Source organism: Erpetoichthys calabaricus, chromosome 18 (assembly GCF_900747795.2).
Source record: "Erpetoichthys calabaricus chromosome 18, fErpCal1.3, whole genome shotgun sequence".
Taxonomy (NCBI): Eukaryota; Metazoa; Chordata; class Cladistia; order Polypteriformes; family Polypteridae; genus Erpetoichthys; species Erpetoichthys calabaricus.
In genome coordinates this window covers 11,205,228-11,219,144 of record NC_041411.2, presented here as the reverse complement: position 1 = coordinate 11,219,144, position 13,917 = coordinate 11,205,228, and the positions used below count along the sequence as shown (strand labels likewise).

General features: G+C 41.4%; 1 protein-coding gene across 1 annotated transcript in view; it reads right to left on the bottom strand.

Moving 5' to 3' along the window:
* Positions 1–2,495: 2,495 nt before the first annotated feature.
* The window catches only part of LOC114669221 (serine/threonine-protein kinase ULK1-like), a 110,597-nt gene continuing 99,175 nt past the window's right edge, over positions 2,496–13,917 (bottom strand). Inside the window, exons 25-27 of the mRNA XM_028825415.2 lie at positions 11,424–11,581; positions 9,586–9,721; positions 2,496–6,206 (exon numbers count right to left, since the gene is read on the bottom strand). Of these exons, the coding sequence (XP_028681248.1) occupies positions 6,157–6,206; positions 9,586–9,721; positions 11,424–11,581 (344 nt within the window). The 3' untranslated portion in view covers positions 2,496–6,156. The remainder of the gene's footprint in view (positions 6,207–9,585; positions 9,722–11,423; positions 11,582–13,917) is intronic.

Here is a 13,917-nt window from a genome sequence, read left to right as displayed (position 1 = left end):
CACCAGGTTAGGTTAGGTTAGGTTTACTATGTTAGTATTATTTGTTGTTCTGGTTGAGTCATGGAGTAAAGGTAATGTGGCATCAGAGACAGCGTGAAACCTCAGCTTGCTAAGCAGAAGGGCTCTGGATGCCAGCTTCACTCCCCTCTTACACAGTAGCGCCACCTGATGGTCATATCCTGAGAACCCTGTACACTACCGTCTTGTCTGTTTACTCACCGGCTTCTTGTACTTTTAACAAAAGGGAAAATTAGCTGCTGAAATAGGAGAAATGCAACGATAGATAGATAGATAGATAGATAGATAGATAGATAGATAGATAGATAGATAGATAGATAGATAGATAGATAGATAGATAGAAAGAATACGGAAAGTATTCACATCACCTCACTTTTTCCACATTTTGTTGTTACAGACTTATTCCAAAATGGATTAAATTCATTTTTTCCCTCAGAATTCTACACACAACACCCCATAATGACAACGTGAAAAAAGTTTACTTGAGATTTTTGCAAATTTATTAAAAGTAAAAAAATTGAGAAAGCACATGTACATAAGTATTCACAGCCTTAGCCATGAAGCTCAAAATTGAGCTGAGGTGCATCCTGTTTCCCCTGATCATCCTTGAGATGTTTCTGCAGCTTCATTGGAGTCCACCTGTGGTAAATTCAGTTGATTGGACATGATTTGGAAAGGCACACACCTGTCTATATAAGGTCCCACATTTGACAGTTCATGTCAGAGCACAAACCAAGCATGAAGTCAAAGGAATTGTCTGTAGATCTCCGAGACAGGATTGTCTCGAGGCACAAATCTGGGGAAGGTTACAGAAAAATTTCTGCTGCTTTGAAGGTCCCAATGAGCACAGTGGCCTCCATCATCCATAAGTGGAAGAAGTTCGAAACCACCAGGACTCTTCCTAGAGCTGGCCGGCCATCTAAACTGAGCGATCGGGGGAGAAGGGCCTTAGTCAGGGAGGTGACCAAGAACCCGATGGTCACTCTGTCAGAGCTCCAGAGGTCCTCTGTGGAGAGAGGAGAACCTTCCAGAAGGACAACCATCTCTGCAGCAATCCACCAATCAGGCCTGTATGGTAGAGTGGCCAGACGGAAGCCACTCCTTAGTAAAAGGCACATGGCAGCTCGCCTGGAGTTTGGCAAATGGCACCTGAAGGACTCTCAGACCATGAGAAAGAAAATTCTCTGGTCTGATGAGACAAAGATTGAACTCTTTGGTGTGAATGCGAGGCGTCACGTTTGGAGGAAACCAGGCACCGCTCATCACCAGGCCAATACCATCCCTACAGTGAAGCATGGTGGTGGCAGCATCATGCCGTGGGGATGTTTTTCAGCGGCAGGAACTGGGAGACTAGTCAGGATAAAGGGAAAGATGACTGCAGCAATGTACAGAGACCTCCTGGATGAAAACCTGCTCCAAAGCGCTCTTGACCTCAGACTGGGGCGACGGTTCATCTTTCAGCAGGACAACGACCCTAAGCACACAGCCAAGATATCAAAGAAGTGGCTTCAGGACAACTCTGTGAATGTCCTCGAGTGGCCCAGTCAGAGCCCAGACTTGAGTCCGATTGAACATCTCTGGAGAGATCTTAAAATGGCTGTGCACCGACGCTTCCCATCCAACCTGATGGAGCTTGAAAGGTGCTGCAAAAAAGAATGGGCGAAACTGGCCAAGGATAGGTGTGCCAAGCTTGTGGCATCATATTCAACAAGACTTGAGGCTGGAATTGCTGCCAAAGGTGCATCAACAAAGTATTGAGCAAAGGCTGTGAATACTTATGGACATGGGATTTCTCAGTTTTTTTATTTTTAATAAATTTGCAAAAAACCCAAGTAAACTTTTTTCACGTTGTCATTATGGGGTGTTGTGTGTAGAATTCTGAGGAAAAAAATGAATTTAATCCATTTTGGAATAAGGCTGTAACTTAACAAAATGTGGAGAAAGTGATGCGCTGTGAATACTTTCCAGATGCACTGTAGATAGATAGACAGACAGACAGACAGACAGACACTTTATTAATCCCAAGGGGAAAGTCCCCAGACTTTCAAGTCATTTTCTGTTGTAGCATCTGACCGCTTTCACAAACACACCTGAACACACACGAGTTAGTCAAAATCAGACAGCTACCACACTCCCACAAGTGTGTTTAGAGAAATATGACTTCAGTATCTAAGGAGGACCACCACGAAAGTGAGAGGAAGCAGATTTGAATTCTGCCATCAGACCTCTGTCTAGACACTGGGGGCACCTATTACAGGCCGGGTGTAAATGAAACCACCTAAATGACATGCAGATACACTCAATATGCAAAACACAGGTGTGGAAAGGGGGGGTCTCGGATATACAACTTTGAAGAGAAACGCAGAGGCTGGTTGGCCTCATTTAAACATGAACATTTCCGCCAGGCGGTTGGGAGAACGTGTTTTCAGATGTGGGTTGCAGAAACCATAACACTCAGAAACTCACTTGGGGGGTCATTTGAGTGTTTTAAAATCTTTATTTATGCTGCACAAATAAAAGGAAAGGAAATAAAGGGTACAATGATGACAGTAGAAAAAAAAATAAAGCTCACATCTTCTACATCCATCACACATGCACACACTCAAAACACACCTGCACATTGGTGATTATAGATTTTATATAGTATATACCCCCCCCGGCCCCCCACGCACACACACACACATCTTCTAGAATCTATCACTCACTGGCTGTATACCAGCCACAGAAAGAAAATGTAAAATCTGCTTCCATAAAGTTTTTGCTTTTCAATAGAATTATGAAGCAATAAATATATCTTTTACACACTTATTTACAAAAGGTAACAGGAAGGACAGCTAAGACGTCAGACTAAAAAGTGATAGGGAAAAAAAAATTAGCTTTCGTTAATATATAAAGCACAGTAGCAAGTTTTCAAGTAACGTGAAAAAATATACAATATTTGCGGTAAACTGTAAAACACAGTCATACCTTTTTGGTGAGGGAGAGGAGAAGCTCGGACGCATTCATCCCAGCACGTTCAGTAGAGAAATGACGCCGTGAGAGCCTGGACCGGGGACGATGAGGAGGGGGAAGCCCCCCCACACCCCGCATCTCTTCTCGGCATTTCACACGGATCGGATGGACCGCTGACGGAATCGTGCCATTCGACATTGCGACTGGCCTCTCTGTCGATACAACACAATTTACCGGCAATGCTTTGAATCCCAGACTCAATTAGCAATTGTCTCAGTAAAGAAAAAAAAAAAAAAAAATCAAATGACACCAGAGTACAAAACAATACCTGTCAGGATCGTTACACAATGTAGAATATCCAACACTGTATTTTTGTCGAGCCCCTCACGCTCCAGACGCACACTTGCATGCAAACCAACAAACACACGCATACAAATAAGCTCTTCGAGTCAGCCAAACCGAGCTTTATATGTACATGCCAATCTGCATCCTTATCACTAGTTACGTGGCCACATATACTACTGATGGAGATACGATACATATAAAACACATTTATGACAGAAATGGAAATTATTTAAATAAATGTTTTGGTTTTTTTTTAAACTCTGCAGTGTATAAACTCAGAATACATTTTCTGCTCTCTAAAGTAAATATAATTAGAATTTTTGTCCAAAACGGACACAAAAAGAAGAAGAAAAAAAAAAAAGGCAAACAATTCAAAACAAAAAAAAAAAACACACACCTTACTAACATTCAAACATTCGTATTTCACTTTAAACACACTTCCCATACCGATTGGCCAGACGCCCAGACACAAACTCAAACCAGGCTGGCCAAAGTGCCCGTACCCAACGGTGTATTAATACACTGATATACAGTACAGTTTTAGTAGTGCAACAAAATCGAAGGACAGAGCATGCTCAGTGACTCAGGCTGCCTCCACGTCCCCAAGACGTCACAAGGCCGCACTGCTTGGCACTTGCAGTTTGCCTGACTAATGCAAAGTACTTGAATGAACACCGGAGAAGTGACTCCATCGCCCACTTGAGCCCTCCGCAAGCGGTAAAACGGGGTCCGATTCTGGTCTAACCATGTGCAAAATCATCAACTGAGCCCTCTTCTGTAGAGCACGCAGCACGCGGAGTTGGTGGATGTAATCGTTCCTTAGTTTATAAGGCCCCCCACTCTGCAAAACTGAGGCAAACGCTCTCACGGTTAATGCTATTGAATTCTGGGCCCCTTCGTAAGAACCCTTCAAAATGGTTTCCTAAATCTAACGTTAATAAGGGCAATAAAGAAGAAGACAAAAAAAAGCTTTTTAAAGCCCCCTACACACCATCATTGAATTTTTGTAAGCATTCAGATAAATTGGTGGAGATGATCAGCGCCCTTGGTATGTGGAGGTTACGGCGAAACAAATTCGCAAGGCAAAAATCAACCAAAGCCCAGTAAGTTCTCATGTTTTTTTAAAGTGTAGCAGTCACGGAGTTGCACACTGAAGTGCCTCAATCGAGCAGGAAGCTTTAAAAAAATAGTCAAGAGTGTGCAGGGATTGAGAAAAGGTGCTGAAAACTCGGACGAGGGTGAAAAAGCAGCAGCCTTGGCCCGGCACTGCCAAGTGTTCCTAGTCAGACAGGCTGTCCCGGGGCGATGGGGATGTAGTTTGGTTGTAAGCTTGTCAATAGCGAGCAAAGGTTCTGATTAAGTGCTCTCCTACACTCCATCATTACGTTTTACATTTCACAGTTTGTCAGAAGTTAGTACAACCTGCTTGTCGATAGAAAAAGATCACAATTTGGGGGTGGACTGTACATGATTCTTTGCCTTCTTCACTCTGGACAGCAGACGGGTGAGGAGTGGTCGAGATATGCAAAGGAAATCTGAGGTCCTTGAAAATATCACACGAGTGCATCAATATTGTGAACCAATGACACCAGTAACCACATGTGACCGGGCGGGCAGGCAATTGTCGCTCTCTGGCTAACGCGGACAGCTTCTGCTTAGTTCAAATGGAGCACTCTCTTCAGTGGGTTTCTTTTTTGGTTTTTAAGGAAATGAACTGTGTGCCGCAAACGGAGATGTCCTCAACAGGAGGACGACATCGCTGGGACTACACTGGGGTTCCGATTTTCTTATAAAATCCTATCTAGTCGCCATTACATTTTGAACATTTCTGATTTGATTGTTGAGGAGGACGACATCGCTGGGACTACACTGGGGTTTCAATTTTCTTATAAAATCCTATCTAGTCGCCATTACATTTTGAACATTTCTGATTTGATTGTTCAGTAACATCAGCAGCCTAGGACATTATGACAGAGGTTGTCTTGCGCTTCTTAATTTTGTCGAAATACTGGAATCGTCAATTTGTAACCCACCAGGACCATGTAGTGGAAAATTATTAATGTGCTCCTGACAATAAAAACTTTCAGCTCTGCTTTGGACTCTCCTGCACAATTTCATAACCCTTGAGCAATTCAGTAAAATACACTAAAGTATGGAAATAAGTGCTTCAAGGCCTATGGACAAATTTAGACAGAAGGAGCAAGACAGAAAAATAAAACCAAAAAAATAGTAATAATTAAAAAGATAAGCCAGACAAACTGCTACTGACTGAAGGCCAACACACAATCTGTCTCTTGTCTCGTGTTTTCAGACCTTCTGCCTGGGATCCACTTCTAAACAGCAACATGGTGCTTTGGATGAGATGACAGTCACTCATGCACTACTGCAATTAGAAGGATCTACTTGGCCAAAAAAGTTGCCTTCTCACAGTGTTCAAACAAAAGTCCCCAGAAGTAAGCACTGCTTTCATATTCTTTGCCCACTCTCTGCCTAAAATACATTCACACAGGAATTAAGCTCCAAGTGCTCCTGGCATGGCTGAAAGTAAATTACCATCAACATGAAAGCAGCAATTTCCCTGAAGTGCTTCGTGTCTACTTATTTCTTCAGTTCAGGACCACACCACTCATTCCTTGCGGAATTCAAAGTCTCTAAAGAGGTGTCCACGGCTCCAAAAGTCAAGTCCGTCAGCCACACTCTGCAAATGGCAGTCCAAAACCCCAGACGGGACAAGGAGCAGGGGGCAGAAGGGCGGCGTCACACCAATCCAGTCACAGCAGGAACTGTCAGAAAATGCCAGGTGCAGATCACAGCGCTGCAAGGTGCCAGGAGGGTGGACCCTCAGGGTTCCGGGTGCAAAGTGGACAACCTTCGTTCAATACAAAGTTTACCTAAAAGAAGGAAAGGAAAAAATACACCAAGTGAGTGGCAGAGCGATGGATGGGCTGTGGTGGAGTCTCAGTGTCTCATGGTCCAAAGGAAGCTGCATTACAGTAACAGAGGACTGCCTTCTACATACGCCTTTTCCAAAGCCCTCTACAGCAGGGGTCTCCAAACTTTTTTCCCCTGAGAGCTACTTTTACAAAATGAAAACGGCTGAGAGCTACTCATGTCTTCTAACGTTTATTCTCATAGCTTATTTCAACCCAAACAAACTGAATAAGGTCGTTTTGCCTGAACATTTACAAAATGTCGGTGTCCACAACTCACATTTTGCATTAAAACATCACAAAAATATTTAGTTCACCTGCAAGTGCATTTTGTATGTTTGTATGCATTTTCTAGTGTATCTCACACTATTGAATTAAAACATAAATGCTGTTAAAACAGAGCAATGCAATTTCAAATACACAGATATTCCTTACTCATTTGTCATTTTGTCACATGTCACTGTGTCACTTTATTCACATGTCCAGTTTTATGTGTGATGTGTTTTTTAGTTAGTCAGATGACTGTCACTGCATGGGGTCAACAAGAGAGGTGTATGGTGGAGTGGAGCCTCTCAGCTTCACTCTTCTGGAGTCATGTCAATGTTCGTCTGTCAGTCGTGTTCTGAACTTTGATTTCATGACATTCATGTCAGACTCACTGAGGTATGGAGACCCAAACAAAGCACACATTTTCAGGGCTGCTTGGTGAAGATTCTTCTAGTTATCTGGCTCTACTAAGCTCCAGAAATGCTGTTGAGACTTTAACTGCACATTATTTTGAAGGTTTATTAATACAGTGGAACCTCTAGATACGAGTTTAATTCGTTCCAGCACTGAGCTTGTATAGCAAATTTCTCGTATCTAGAACAAACTTCCCCATTGAAAATAATGGAAATCCAGTTAATCCGTTCCGCACCCCAAATATATTAACATAAAAATCAATTTTCCTAACAAATAACACTGATAAATTATATATACTGTAGTCTACCTTTAATAAATAACACTGGTAAATAATATAACTGATTATTAAAAGAATCAAAACAGGTGTCCAAAGTGCAGTAGAGCATTCAATAAATCTTTAAATAAATAATCCTTAAAACAGTTGTGAAATGGAGGTTTAAAATACACAAGAATAACAATCCTTTAACACGAGGTTAAAACGTCAACAGGAAGCAGGCTTTAAAAAACAGATGACAATCCCCGGTGCTTCTTCTCTGTTAGCGTCTCACCTGCGGGCTCTGCAACATGCGAGACACTCTTAATGCAGCTGACCTTCTCTACACCGTCCTGCTTCAGCTGTTTGGCTCGCCTGTTCAGCTCACTGTTCAGCTACACGCAAGCCTGCACTCGCTCGCTCGCTCTCCCGCACCGACTTACTGCCTGCCTGCCTGCTTGCTTTCTCGCTCTCGCTCTCTTTTATTTTACTTTTTCTCCCCCCTTAACCGGCTCGCGCTTCTCTATATATGCGGGGAGGACATGGCAGCTGCAGCCCATCAGCAAAGAAACAATCATGGATGTGGGCAGTTTCCCACCTGTGCACTTAAGTGAGAAACGCAGACACCGCAGATCGCGGCTCGCAACTGCTACCACGCCCCCTCGCTAAGCCGCGAGCTATACCCACAGCCTGGCTCGTGGCTCGTTACGCGAGCCAATGCTCGCATTTAGATCTGAATTTTTCACTCATACTTTCCTCGTATTTTGAATTTCTCGTATACAGAGGTGATCGTATCTCGAGGTTCCACTGTATATAAAATCCAATGTATGTCTGTCTGTCCCCTGTTCACGAGAAAACTACTTAACGGATTTAGATCGGGGTTTTTTCTATAATTTGCTTGAACATTCCGGTTGATTTTGTGACTTCTTCTCTCATTCCACTATGTATCAGAGTTCGCTTGCAGTACCGATTTATTTGCACGAATTCAAGAAACATGCAGCAGGCCGAGGGGAGGGGGTGATGGGGGCTTCCTTACTCACTCACCAGCTTCATGGCATGTTCCTTAACTCTGCTTAGCTAGCGAACGAGAGAACAACTGAATTCAACTTTGTTTGATATTTAAAATAAAGTATTACTTAGGTCTTGATGAGTTTGAGTCCGGATATTCTCTTAAGTGTATGCCACATTGAAAAGATAGATTGCAATTCAGATTGTGGATCGTGATATGATTTTTTGGAAAGATCGTTCACCCCTAATTTGACTAATCAAGTTTTCAAATTTATGTAGGATTCATTAACCCTTTGGCGAGCTACTTGGAAAGGGGTGGCGAACCACCGGTATCTCGCGAGTGACGTGTTGGAGACCCCTGCTCTACAGAATGACCTCACGTCTGCTTCTGATCGAAAGACACAGTCGAGGTATCCTTTTCCTGTCTGCTTCCCGTGGGGCTTTGCAGTTCAGCTGCTGCCGGACACCTGTTTCTGTTCAGCTTTGAATGGTCTCCTCTGCTGTGAGGTCTATGGATTCAGGTGCTGCATTTTATTTCACACAATTCGTTAGTTTCTGTTAAAAACTACACTACATTTAACTCCTACCCAGTACATCAGAGGAATAATCCAGAAGCAGTGAGCTTTCAGACTGCTATAAGGGATGAATGGCTGGAACTCACTTTTGTTATATTTAAGCAAATGACAGAAGGGACTGTAAAGAGCAATGCTGGTGCCCACAGGTAAAGGATCCAGCAGGCGATTTCGTTAGCATGTATCACACTCATCCAAACTCGGATTTTTTAAATTGACATTAAAAGACAATCCAGATTTTACATGAAATACCTATACTTGATGCAGCCGTAAAGTTTACTTTAGAAAATTTTATTTGCCAAAAATGTAATTTCATTAAAAGGTAAAAATACTGTTAACGTGGAAAAGAGCTGTGAACTAATTCTTTACATGGAGGAACACACAAGTTATGCAGCTTCTTCCACCTAAGAGCCAAATACTAAATAAATAAAACACATTCATATACATTTGCTTTTTTTCTGTGTATCATATCCTCTCATTTGTAGAACAAAGTACAGAAAAATAAAGGGAGGTCCAGAAGCACAATTAACCCGCTCACAATGTGAAGCCTTAACAAAGCAGGGGGCCGCACGGTGTGCTCTGGACGCTGCACAGGAAGCGAGAGCAGCTGTGTTATGGATAATCGCTACTTGTCAAATACAAATTCTGTTCATGACAGTAGAAGTGCTTGTCAGATTATAGGATTTAAAGGAATACGACTTTGGAGCATTCAACAAGACGCTGTGTTTTAGTCATTCATCGAAACGATACTGTGGTTTATAAACCTCAGGAAAAGCTCTGCTGACTAAACGAGACAAGACTCCTTATCAGGAAGCTCTAGACTTACACTTGTTGATGTTGTCAATATCGGCCTGCTCCGTGATAATGAGGGACAGCCCTTCCATCAGCAGCAGAGCCTTATGGTACCTCTGAATGGATGCTTCTCCATGATGGAACATCTCGTCCAGGGCTGCAGACTGAACCTGATAAAAACCCACCATAATTACATCAGATAAATATAACATTAAAACAAGAACGGTTCCTTGAATAAAGTTATAGTAGAAACCGGAAAAAAAACACAATTCCAGATAAGACACTTGCTACTATAAAGAAATAAAAAGCTTTTTTATCAAAGTTTAGAAGATGGAGTGCAAGCACAAGCAAAGAAATTTGGATGAAGTTTGCTTTGCCGCCATCTGTCATTGGTGCTGACTTTCAAGATGAATTTAGCCAGTCGTTATGTAGTTGACTCCCTGGGCATTTGGCTCTAATCAGCAACATTTTCATTTCCGCCTGATTCATGTTATCTAATTTGATCTTTGATTGCGCGTATTTTTGCACATCAGGTTACTGCTACTGGATGACTGTGCAAGAATTATACATTCACAGAGCAGCTAATATCCCCAGCACTGAACAGAGAAGTAACAAAAGCTTCACCAACCTAATCACCATCCACTTATTTCATCTGAAGCTGACTTTATTTCCCACAAATCACTAATACATCAACAGTGCACTGGCAGGAGTGCAGAGCGATACCAAATAAATGAATGGAAGCAAAAGTGTGCAGGTACTGTCCTCCCCGTCAGTGGTCCTAACTTTGTTTGGGGGAGGCCACTTTAAAAAGGCAGGGCGGCACGGTGGCGCAGTGGTAGCGCTGCTGCCTCACAGTAAGGAGACCTGGGTCCTCCCTGCATGGAGTTTGCATGTTCTCCCCGTGTCTCCGTGGGTTTCCCCCCACAGTCCAAAGACATGCAGGTTAGGTGCATTGGTGATCCTAAATTGTATCTAGTGTGCGCTTGGTGTGTGGGTGCCCTGCCCGGGATTTGTTCCTGCCTTGCGCCCTGTGCTGGCTGGGATTGGCTCCATCAGACCCTCAGGACCCTGTGTTAGGATATAGTGGGTTGGGAAATGACGGACTGAGTTTAAAAAGGCAGGTACAACAATACAATTCCAAACAATCCCAACACCCAGCGGACTGAAAACATTCCTTTATAGGGTTCCATGTCTTAGAAGCAAATCAGTTCAAGAAATAAATAAACCAAAAACTCACCATGTATTATGTCAGGAGCTAAAATGTTAAAATCAGCAGTCCATTACTGAACTATAATTATTAATTTAGCACACGCCTCTACCCAAAGTAATTTACACCACTTGGTATACAAGTTTTATTTGACATGAGCATACAGAATATTTTCACATTTCATCTAAATAAATAGCCGGACTAGGGTGTGCAATATTTAGAAGTCACAGAGCATAACTAATGATGTGAGTAAAAGCCAAGAATTAATCTGTCAATGTTTGGATCTTCTACTACTGTGCACAGACATCGACTACTGCCCTAAACAGAAAATGTAATTAGATCGCAGAGAGCTGCTATATTGCGAGTGACTCAGTGGAGTGAGAATGTATTAGAAGTTGAATTTGCCAGTAATGGATTTAACTGTGATAACTGACATACTGTAATAGGCACGTAAAGGCTGATGGAGAAAACATTTATATTCACATGACACCTCACCCGATGTTCTTATTTAGTATTTTGATTAGGTTTAGATAAGAGTTGTGTTCTTCAATAATCTGATTGTCAAGTGAAAAGAAATGGGCTCCGAGAATCTATTTACAAGATCCATCAATGACAACAACTCGCAAACCCCACAGGTATAAAAATGCAAAATCATCATTACACACCATCTGGATTGTATGGCTGTAGATGAGCCTCTCCGCCGTAAAGCTGTTGATCCTGTCCATCAGCTTTTGCTTGTCGTAGAAGAAACGCTGCAGCCGAGCACTGAGGGCACGACAGGAGGTCACACTTGACTTGTACAATTCGTTCAGTTTCTTCACCACTGAGGAGGAGGAGGAGGAGGAGATGTCAGATAGAAATAAAATAATCGGCTGGGCACTATGAGATAAAGGAAAGGCCTAGGACATCATTTCATCTACCAGGCTGGGATTATCAGGGTTAATCTACAAGATTACAAAGTACTTTATTTTGCTGTACCAGATTAAGAACATTAATAAATACATATGTAACATAAATAAGGCATAGTCCTTAGATAATATTGCCCCAAGATGGGCTTATGGCATCTTTGATTTATTTCTTAATTTATTAACTGCTCGTGTCAATAACAGTCCCTGTGAGGAGGCAGGAGATGACCAAATCATTGAATTAATGCTTTCTGATTATGCCGCCTACTCACACGAAGGATTAAAAGATAAACCTATTTAGTTACCCACGTCAAGACCAAGAGCTGACTTCTTACCGTGCCATTTGCCTGCCTGTGCTATGAAAGCTTGCACATACCGTAGAGTTTGTATACTACAGATGTCCACAAGTAAATGAGAGCAATTCATGATATCATAATGAAAACTTCAGCAATAAAAACAACACAGTCTTCAAAATGAAGTCAAACAGTCTTACTAAAGGGTAGCAAATGAGGAAATCTTGAAATCATAGTCTGTGTTCTTTTCTCACCATCATTTCACCTCTTAACTAAATGTATTAAATGTTTGCTGTTATTTCACTGTACAGTTACTTGGAGCTGCAGCGTATCCCAGCAGCGGACGCAAAAACACAGCCCATTGGATGGAACACAACCTGAATTATGAGTTTTATTTTTTGGTTCCCAATTAATCTAAAAGGTGCATTTTCTGTTTGGGGAATAAAATAAAAAGAACTTGGGGTTAAAAACAGACAAAGTCACAGTGCAGAGTGTGGAACTTAAAGACAGGCTGCTACTAATGAGATGCTGTCTACCGGCAAATACCCACTAGCCACCGAAGAAAAAATTCATTCTTCCTTCACGGTGGCTTCATAAAACAAAAACTGTGATATAAAAATAAAATAAAAAGAAGTCAGATTTACTGCTGTTGCTTTCTGCAGCTATACAGTAACTGATACAACAAAGAATCACATAGCCTGGTCACATAAAATTGTTGTAAAAGTCACCTAAAGTCGTAGCCATCATTAATATAATCGTAGCTAGTCGCGGCAGCTGGCAGTACCAATCTGTGAAGCTGGTCCCATAATGCAACATGCCCTGGGAACTGACTAAAATTAGTCTGACAAAATCAAAAAGGTTAAACTCCATCTACAGTCATAGAGGTGGGCTATGTGTGCATGAGAGCTGAAAAGCAATGGGTGCTCATCCAGAAGTGTGACGCACACAATACAGTAATGATGAATAAAGAATGTGGGGGGTTTGTACCATGCAAACAGAACAGAAGCTCATCTATCTGAAGTCTTACAGTTTATGTACCACGAAAGAATAGAAAAAATAAAGCTTGGTACAGTAACAGCTCTATCAGACAGCACACAAGGGGCTGCCAGAAAAAGGGGCCAGCACGACTGCGCTGTAGTCGTAACTCAATCACTAAATCTGCAGTAGCAAAGTCTAAAATTCCCTATGACTAGAAGGCACGTAATGTGTCTCCCGGTATATCCAGCTGAAAAGAGTTAAACTGTAAATGTTATACGTTGCTGTACAATTGTGTGCAGAATATAAGCAAACGATTCAAAGAAAATAATGTCATCATCTGACTTTTGACTCAATCATCACACACCAAATTCTCAAAGTGTGGAGACTACTGTAAATTTCACAACAGGTTTAAACAGGCTCACTTAAGCAGGGGTAAACAATTCCCTTTCTTAAATAACAAATTACACAGCACATTCAGTCACAATGGTGATATTTACATGCAAGGTCAATAATAGCACTTTCCACAAACAGTCAATGCACGCCTTCTCTTTAAAAAATCATAATTTTTTGAAATGTCATTTTGTTTTTTATTTTCTATTGCTCTTTAATGATGAGGCTTAATGACTACTCAGAGGTTAGCTTATCAAATAATTCAGGACCTTACTACTACTTTAGGACCTTACTTTGTATTTAGATATTAATATAGATGTATTTAGATATTAAAATCCATAAATGCAGAATTAATAATATATATATATATATATATATATATATATATATATATATATATATATATATATATACTTTTTAAAAACCACGCTTATATTAAGTTAAAATGTGTACTAAAAAGTAAAAAATAAGTCTCTCATACACCACTCATAAAATAAAAGCATGGGCGCTTTTGTTAAGATTTTAAAGACTGATGAAAAGTGCCCACGCTTTTATTTTACGAGTGGTGTATGAGAGACTTATTTTTTACTTTT